Raw genomic sequence first — 9,885 nt, 5'->3', positions numbered from 1 at the left:
CGACGCCCTCGTCGACGACCTCGCATCCGCATTACCTCATGTACGACGAGGACGGGACCGCGGCGGACCAGAAGTTGGAAGTGGACGAACGAGGTGTAATCGAGACGAGCAGTATGGTAAATCCCGAACAGGTGATGGCAGCCGCCACCAGTGGTATCGGTGTGGGAGTCGGCATCGGCGTAGGTGGACCAGGCACAGCCACCGGAAGTGGTACCGGACTGACCGGCTATTGGCAGCACGCGACCACCGCCACCAGTTACTGGCCGTCATTATTTGACTGTTGGACGACGCCGCCGATCGCATCCGGTTCGCAGACGCTGTCCTTGCCGCGGGACGATGATTGAGGCCAGTAGAATTTTATTAAATTACCGTTTTAGCGTTGCCTTGATCCTCTCGCGAGATCTCGTTTCGTTCCGTCAAACGTCGACTGTTCGACGCCTAAACAAATATTGCTCGCAGATCGCGTTTGTATCACCAACGAAAACCGGTTGCAAAAATAATGCTTATAATTCTCGTATGTTTGCTAGAATTCTCGTATCTCTACGGGAAATTGATCGTAAAATATATATAAGCCGGAAAAATATCTTACGTGTCTCACTCTTATGTGTTCTTATAAAATTCATAAAGGCACAAAGACACTTTCAATTTGTTAATCAATGCTCGATTGGAATCGGACGAATGCAAGTTTTGTATGAAAGAATTAGAAATATATTTTTTTTTTTTTTTTATATAAAACTACCGATGTGACTGATAATTTCCGTTATCGGAATCTTTGCGAAAATTGAGGATGAGAGAAACGGTAAGGGATCGGTGTACGCTACAATGATTAACAGAACTTACAATCGAGAACATTTGCTTATGTTGTATGTAAATATGAGGTATTACGCGAGCAATCAACTACGTCGATTGTATTCGGCAAATTACAAGTTCGGCGAGTTCATTCATGGACTATATTCTTCAAGGCAAATAAACGTTGATGGAGTACAAATATTAAACTTGCGCCGCGATGAAAAATATATTTAACCCCCCGATTTTCTTTCTCGAATATTTTTTTATTCGCCAAATATTATATATTCATTATTAACGATGCTGTATATATGTCGCAATAAATATATTCGCGTAATATTATTTCGCTGGGTGAAAGGAGAAAAAATATGTTTCCTCGCGAGTTACGTGACATGCGCTAATTGTATACGATGCATGCTTTAATAATCTTTTGTTTCGGCGCGACATGAAAATTTGGGGGTTTAATTTCTAGCAAAGATCCGTCGCGGATCATGTACTCATTATTCTGTAGATACATGTATAGTAGAATGCCGGCTCTTTATGCGCGAGGCGTAACTGTATACCAAAAAACTGTTACATTGTAATGATGATAATAACGATTATTTAAACAGAATACCAAAAATCTTGTAGGCTGTAAGTAAGCGAACGAATTATACGGATTGTACAGTGTATGCAACATGGAGTATCCTATCGATTAGGCGTACGTTATAAATATGGATTAGTATCGTCGAATAATTATTAAAATAATATTCACAGTATCCTCGCGCGACGCGTGCAATTGGATTTTTCAAGTCCGTCGATTTCTCTTCGTACTCTTATCGTTCTAGCGACATCGTTTAACTTATACGTATATCCTTTGATTGTGCAACTAGAGAAGCGTTAACGTAATCGACAAAATATCCTATTTTTATAAGTAGCTTATTATTTGATAGACCACACGCTTGTTGTGGGGGGGGAAAAAAAAAAAAAACCAAAACCAAAGTTAAACCCAAAAATATTACATATGTATAGAATGATTATATGCCGCGCGTCGATGTCATGGATAATTGTATAAATTATTATATATAACGGGGAAATGTGCGGTAATGCATCGAGGGGAGATTTCGACCGAGTGAAACGACGACGATACGACACGAATCGATCGACTTCGGAAGTCGATAGCGACGTGGCCGATCGCCACGTAGAGAGATCGAGACATAGTCACGTAAGATAGGCGTAAGAAACGACCGTTATTTTGTATGAATCCCAATGTCGTACAAATGTTCGTCGTAATCACATATCCCAGTCCCTGCGGTGGGTGATCCGTAACGTCACGCAGAATGTTTCTTCATTCCCGTTTGTCACCTCACTCACTACGTGTAAACGTTCCTACTGGGCGATATTGAGCGCCGTTAAAGGCCCCGTTTGTAATCTAGTCACAATAAAAACCAATTCTATTCTAAAAAGCAACGTGTCTCGGAACTGTGTCCCCTGCCTACGCGAGTTCACTGATTACGATTTCTTTATTTCAATCGGTTCACGATCCAGCAATTTCTGACGATTTTGAAAAATTGGTTCTTTCATTAAAAAAAAAAAAAAAGAAAAGAAAAGAAAAAATCTCGAGTTATGAGTAGACATGAAAAAAATATATTCGCGGCAAAGATATACCTCGTAACGTCACAATATGCTTTTATATTGCTCTTCGCGTTGTTATATCGTTGAATAGAAGGCGAAATAGGGAGAGATAACGGGCAATGAATGCCGATACATGATCGCGCTATTTATAGATAGTTAGTTATGCCCCTCGGACATTGAGGGAGCATCGATAACCTATGTGGAATCCACATGCATGCCAAGCATGTAACGTATTGCATTACGGTGGTTGGGACGCGGCGATAAATTATGCACCCTCGGCTGGCACGCAAGGGGTCGGTGGCTCGCAAACCACCCTCGTGCGCTAGCTAAACTAAACTAAACGTATATTACAATGATCGTGGTGCCGTTAATGGCGCAGCAGTTATAAGATGTTGCACAGCCCGTATGTTCCCCATTATGTATATATACATATATATATATATATATATATATATATAACAGTCGCGATTTAAGAAAACGACATTAACTTTATTACGATCCGATGAATAATAATTCGTTAATTATATCGCAATTACATTGATTCATATTGTACGTGATAAGTTAAATGTTGTCTTAATTATTATCGCCGGTTTTAATTATAGTTGCGAATGCAAAGTTATCGATATTTTTTCGAGATCTCAGCAAGATCTCATCGTACTGCTTTAAATTCCTCCTAATTGTAAGTCCAATGTACAAAGAGCGTTTTATCTTTCCGCAACTTATCTTTTTCCGTAATCTTATCACTCGTACGCGCCATACGACATTTTTTCCTCAAAAATCTCCGAGCGTGACAAGCTTCTTTAAAACATCGCTATATCATTTATGGCCAGAAAAGAGTAGCTTCTGCTGTTTTTATATTTAATAAAACATTGTATATTAATGGAGAAATTCACTTGATGATATTTGCGAAGAAAATATTTTTTTTTAATTATAATATATATATATATATATATATATATATATATTTTATTTTTATTCGTTCTGCTTTCGCGTTTGTTTAAAAAAAACGAAAAGAAAAAAAGGGAATGCAACAGTGCTCTATCTATGTCGTATATTAAAATTATCGGACAAAATTCATTTCGTATATTTGGATAAATTTTTGAACCGCATGATATTATATTTCGTAAAAAGAAATAAGAAGGGGAACCTTCTTTCCGCGAGACGTCCTACTTTCTTTTCGCCTCGTTTCGTAACAACGAATTTTTCTCCCCCGCCACTTCGCCGTTCTCCAATTCAGGGTAGGTAATTCGGTTCTCGTCCGCCTCCGTGCATCCCCGATCGAACATTTGAATACGGACGAGCTTCGGCGAGACGTGGCGGGAAAACAAGAGGCTGGGATGGTTGGAGAAGGCGATGGAACGGGATGAAACGAAGTAGCTAGGGCGAGCCCGCAAGCCCGGCATCCATGTTTCTCCGACGAAATGACCTTCGTCGGTAGGAAAAACGCACCGGGACTGTCATCGTCTTCGTCGGCTTACGAGCAGTCGTCGTAACGTCCCGAAACTTCTTTCCGCGAAGAGTGAAAGCGCGCGCGGATGACACGAAGGAAGAGAAGAAGGAGAGGAGGGGTAGGAGGGTTAAGGACCATCACACGGGGAGCGAAAGACTGAGATGCAAAGACGGAGACGCGGGTCCGCCGAGATTCGAGGATTTACCCACGGAATAAAATCCGATATAGCCTCGTGAATACGTTGTTTTTACTTACGGCCTACTCGTTCTCCCATGAGGGCGACGATCTCTTCCTCTGCTGCGAGGCGTCGCCGTACGATGTGCGTATGTACGTACATATATGGCGCACGAGCTCGAATAAACAAATATTACGGATTGGTACGTCGCCGTTAATCCTCCCTTCCCTCTCTGTTTACTACTCCTGTTAATAGAGTTACGGCGAGTTTTCTACGACGATCTATCGGTGTCAAGTCAACATCCATATAATTCGATGGATTACGAAGAAAGATGAAGACAAAAATGAGAATATTTTTTTTAAGTAAGAATATCTGATATTTATTATAGGATGAATTTTTTTTAATATTTCTTCTATAATTATTTCTACATTATTCTCAAGGATTAACATTTCAAGGCACATCTCAATTATTGAACCGAGCCTTTTCTCTCTTGTTGTCTCTCTCTCATTTGCGCACTATAAAGTTTGCGAGAATCACGCGGTCAAAATATCAGGCGTCTGAGTAAGATAAAAGATGGCAATTAACATTAACTTGAGCAACGTGTCTCGCGAAGGGTAATAAAGATACCGGGCGTATCTGCGCTAACATCACCGCGATCTTATCGCCGCTCTTCTTACGCATTGGCGTAACTAACGCATTTAACGGATTCGCGCAAACGTCGCACCTTCGTCGTTATTATCTCGTCAACTCGCGTAACCAAGGTCAGTAATGTAATCAAAATGATATTGATCTGGAAAAAAAATTATTAACAGCGTGCGGCGCGTTTAATATTGATAATTTTGTATAATATTTTAAATATATCAAGTAGCTTGCTTTTGTTTCTAATTATCAAAGAGAATCGTTTCAATAATTTAATTCCGATGCCAATATTATATTTTAACGTTATCGATGTTAACTGTAAATTTTTTTCTTCTTTTTTTAAATTTCTGCGTCTCAATCTTTTCCGCTTCTCTGTACTTGCTACGAACCTTTATGCAAACTATTACTCGCTATAACTATATCTCGCGTATATCATAAAGAGTAGATCCGAGATAGGTGTTGTGTTATATTTATTGCTGGTACGCGACCCGATATTGCCATCGAATCAAGCGAACCGTTCTCGACTTACTTTCGAAGTTGCTTCGACTAGCTCGTTCTAGTATCGAAAAAATAATGTGTTCTATATTGTAATAAGCCGAATGACTAATCTTCCTTATAAAATCATTATTTGATTCGTTGACGATTTGAGAAATTTATTTTTTTGTCTAATTTTGTAGATATCTTTTGATAATTGGCGTGAGAGAGTATTCTTCTATTAAATCCTTGTTAACGTTAACATATGTATATAATTTATACCATATAAATTATATTAACAGCGAGCACAATAATTCATATATTAAATTTCATATAATTTATTTTTTAAAAAATATAATAGAAAATGTCTTTTTTAATATCCATTATTACGCACAAAATCTCACACATACACGTGGGCTTTTTTACGTTAAATTACAATTTATAAACGTTTTTATCGCGATACACGCGATATAAGGCAAATAATAAGATTAACAAATGTGTATGCACGAACGAATATAATTATCGTTTAAAAAAAATGGGAAAAAATTTTATCATCAACCAGCACTTTGGCAAATTGTTGATTCATTTTATTATAATTGCTGTAACATCTGGAAGTAGATGTCGATAGGTCCATTTGGCAGAACCGATTGTCCTTACGCATAGCAATCGGACAGAGTGCGAAACGTTGTACGTTACGTGTGCACACTGCCATCAGTCAGTTGAATCGAGCTGTACTCGCATTTTCTCTCAAACGAAACTCCAGCGTTTCGATACCTCAAGTGATTAAGTGAATACAAAAAGCTTTATTTGTCAAATAATAGATTCTTTTCCACAATATTATATTAAAATTGTGTAAATAAATATTAAGAATTATAAAAATTAAAATCACAAATAAAAGGAACAAAAAGCCTTTTATCATTCTAAAAAATTCCATTCCAATCGATTACTTTTAAAAATAATTAATCATTAAAATATAGATAAAAAATATATTTTGTCTCTTTGAAAATAAACAAGTCCGCTAACATTTCCGCGATCGATTGCTTTCTTCGGAAATGAGAGAAAAAAATAAACTCTAATTGTTAAGAAAATTTTTTCTACACGCATTGGAAATATATTGTCAGAATATGTCTGCGGATACATTAACGGTTCGCACTACTCGTAAGTGTCTTGGTACAGCACGCCTATAAAGTTGGTGCGTCGCGGAACCCATGCATAGATGCATATAAGGATCAGCGAGGTACTACATAATGCATCACTGCGATTTTCTCCTCTCCCATTATATATATATATATATTGTATATATGTATGTATATGTGTGCGCGTGTATCTGTCTATGCAGCGTATACAGCATCGACTAACGTGTTTCAAATGGAGCCCTTTGTGTCTGCGGTGTCGGCATCGAGATTGAATATAAACGCGGGAATAAGAAGCCATTTTATCACGCTTTCCATTGAGCTTTTACTCTAGTGAAATTGAGGGCTTAGGGCGGAGGCTTAGAGAATTGGGAGAATTCTTCCTCCGCTTCGTTTGCCGTGAAAATGAAATGACGTTGCCTCGTCGGGGAGAGAACCTACCCACATTTAATTCGTATGGTAATTGTTAGCATTTCCAAATATTTTGGCTCACCCGGTGTTACTACGACCATGAAATCGGAACGCTTCGCGATACGAATCCCACGAAAATAAAAACGCGCTTGGTTTTCCTGGTATTTAATTAGAAAACACTCTTAAAACTTGGAAACAAACTGTAACAAGTAAATCAAATTGAATTAATGCTTTGAGAAAGTAAATCAAATAATTTTAGAATGTATTTCATTAATTCTTATTTGTCGAGTTGATTCAAATAATTCGGAAAGCACATACTATTTCGGAACGCGCCTGATATTTCGTAAAATATTTTTTCATCGTGTACCGAGCGTTAAATCGGAATTGCACAGCATTAGTTTCGTGATATCTCCGGGGCGGTGACATAGGAGAAAAGGACGACTGGATAAAAAAGAAGTGCGCATTCGACGAGCACGTACGAAACGGTGTCGTTAAGTGCGACTGACGCGTCATGATTCAACGTTCTGTCGTGGAAGAGGATTCGAAACGGAGAGCCTGCACCTGCAGGGCACTTTGAAGTAAGGTAGGTAATCCCTGCTCGCAAACGACGGCGACTAAGCCTCCATGATTTAGAAGCTCTTGGAGTATTTTAAGAGTCCCCTTTGCTCTACTACCCCCGAAAACAGTCGCTCGTATGAGTCGCGTTCCAGTCTGCGTTTAGAGATGCAACACAGGTCCACTGTTGTCTTGACTTGCCTAATCTTTCCATAGCTATGCGCTATCGCTTTCTCGCGTTTTCAGCATCTATATATTATACGATGATAGTTTAATCTGTGACATTAAAATTTAAATTGCTTTTCCAGAAAGCAAAATATCCCCAAAAATCCAAAAAGTAATTAAATTTTTTACAATGTCAATTCATAAATAAAAGTATTAATTTTGAGCGCAAACATTTGTTATTTAAATTGCTAAAATACTATTATATTTTATCTAAATAAAAAAAAATATATATATATAATAGATTCTCATAATTTTATATTCTTAGAAATATATGTATATATATATAACTGTATAAATGATACATACATAAAATGTCGTAAAACTGTATTATTTTTTATGTTTTCACAATTATATATTTATTTATATAAATATTCTTTTTTTAAGAACGCATATAATTTAAATAGACACAAATACTAATATTGTAATTTCTCAAAGTCGGTAAATATAAAAATATGATTGATTGATTTTTAAATTTTCCAAACACAAAACAAAAAATAATTATCTCAATTGTTATACACATTAAATGATATTTGTGTATAATGTGATTGATCATTGTTTCTTCGTTTCGATTCTTTCGAGAAAACTTGTTTGACGATAAATGAGAATGCTGTAGCAGAGCAATAATACAATTTACTCGCCGTACAAGCACAAGGACGAGCATACGATTCCGGAAGCGTGTACGTGTACGCGAAAACTAACCCGCCATAGAAGGGAGTTCGGATAAAGAAGAATGAAGGGAGTTGTCAGGATATTGTGAGGGAAAACGGGGAAACCTCTGGCTATCCTCTGGCAATGGCCCTCTTCAACAACGTACCTCGAGAGCAGGCTAACATCCTGGGCTACCACCTTTTCCAACCTAACAACCACCCTCCGTCCTTCCCTCTTCTCGCTCGTTGAATCTAATTACACCCGCCAAGACCCTCCCGTTTTAGAGAGTGAGCGGAAATTCTCGGGGAATGAAAGAGAAAGAGAGGGAGAGAATGAGGGAAAGAGAGATTGGATCCAAGAGATAGGGGAGTAACGGAGAGAGAGAGAAGAAAAGCAGAGAGAGAGAGAGAGAGAGAGAGAGAGAGAGAGAAGCGAGGAGAGGGTGAACATAGAGAAGCAGAGCGTTGCCAGGCGACGGAGGCCATCTTGGAGGGTTGCAGCCACTAATGGCCTAATGAATTTAATGGAGGCTCCCCGATATAGAGTAGCAGGAGAACCGAGGTGGAGAATAACAGAGGCGAAAGAAAGGAAAAGGAAGAGACTGGACGTAGAAAGAGAAGGAAGCAAGTCGTCGTCTCACACGGCGACGACGTTCTCCGCGCTTCTAATTCTCTTCGGTGTCGGTGAACACCGAAAGCAACGAACGGTGCGATTCCGACGAGGAGGAAAGACGCGGTAATGGAAAGATAGCGGATAGGAAAAAGGAGGAGAAAGAAAATCATCGGTTTTCTGGACTGCCGAGCGCGACGGACGGGTATGGTGCATTAACCGAGCGTAGCATCCGAAAGGCCGCCGGGGGTGGTCTACCTCTCGGATTTTCGCAATTAAGTAAAGGATGAGTGTCTGTCGCCCGTGAGAAAAAAAAACCACCATCTACGCCGTCCTCTCGCAAAAATCGAGGATAACGAATAACATAAAAATCGTAGTTCTGATAAATTCTCGAGAAATAATATAGATGTAAAAAGCAGCAGTTTTCTGAATAATTGAGATAAATTGTTTAAATATAAAAGCAATATTATGTTTTTTATATATTACAAATTGTAAATTATGATTACATATGCATTTGTATAAGTAATTTTAAGAGTTGTAAATACCAGTTGCGTTCTATATCGAATGACCAGATTTAGATTTCGTAAAATTAATTAACGTTGCCATATTGTTGAGGTATCAACGACATGTATAATATCGTCGAATTTCAAGCTTATTTTCTCGCGAAGAAAATTCAAGAGATTTCAAGATTGATCGTCGCATCCTTCGCTCACGCGTGCGCGCGATGCATCGCGGATGCGGCGACCAAGAGAGTGATGCCGCGTTAAAAAGAGAAAAGACAGACTACGTTTACGGCGAGAATACGTCGTATGCCGATACGTGCGTGGCGAACGATTCGAGAAGGCGAAAAAGTAATAACGGTTACAGGTGGCTTTTAAAACTCCCTCTCGACCCGTCTCGCGAACGTTTAACTTCGTTAATTATTTCTAATTTTATCTAGTCTCTGCCGCTTCTCGACACTAACGAGCGAGAAGATCGATTAATTAGCGAATGTGATACTACGACTGTATTATATCTGGCAAACAAACCTTTCAGTTGTGTGAAATTAATAGAAGTAAACGGGCAGACGAATATAAAATTCGAGATTTAATTGAGAATGTTATTCGATGCCACTATTTATTGATGATTATTTATTGCCACGATACATTATCGTCGAATTTCTTATG

The 9,885-nt window shown here is 38.5% G+C and overlaps 1 protein-coding gene and 1 long non-coding RNA gene across 2 annotated transcripts in view; one reads left to right on the top strand and one right to left on the bottom strand.

Annotated features, from left to right (window-relative positions):
* Positions 1–9,885, bottom strand: part of LOC138944720 (uncharacterized) — a 175,734-nt gene that overhangs the window by 159,554 nt on the left and 6,295 nt on the right. The gene's annotated exons all lie outside the window — the stretch shown is intronic.
* LOC138944709 (uncharacterized) lies at positions 39–2,318 on the top strand. Its single transcript, XM_070315610.1, has one exon. The coding sequence runs from the start codon at positions 39–41 to the stop codon at positions 342–344; it is 306 nt and encodes a 101-aa protein (XP_070171711.1). The 3' UTR covers positions 345–2,318.

The sequence above is a fragment of the Polyergus mexicanus genome, unplaced genomic scaffold (assembly GCF_030449975.1).
Source record: "Polyergus mexicanus isolate NDT 795.1 unplaced genomic scaffold, iyPolMexi1.0 SCAF_2, whole genome shotgun sequence".
Classification (NCBI taxonomy): domain Eukaryota; kingdom Metazoa; phylum Arthropoda; class Insecta; order Hymenoptera; family Formicidae; genus Polyergus; species Polyergus mexicanus.
The sequence above is the reverse complement of the archived record's forward strand: the minus strand, read 5'-3'. Positions and strand labels throughout refer to the sequence as shown.

Bases quoted from the DNA above. Each gene is read 5' to 3' on its own strand.
- LOC138944709 (XM_070315610.1), top strand. From the start codon at position 39: ATGTACGACGAGGACGGGACCGCGGCGGACCAGAAGTTGGAAGTGGAC.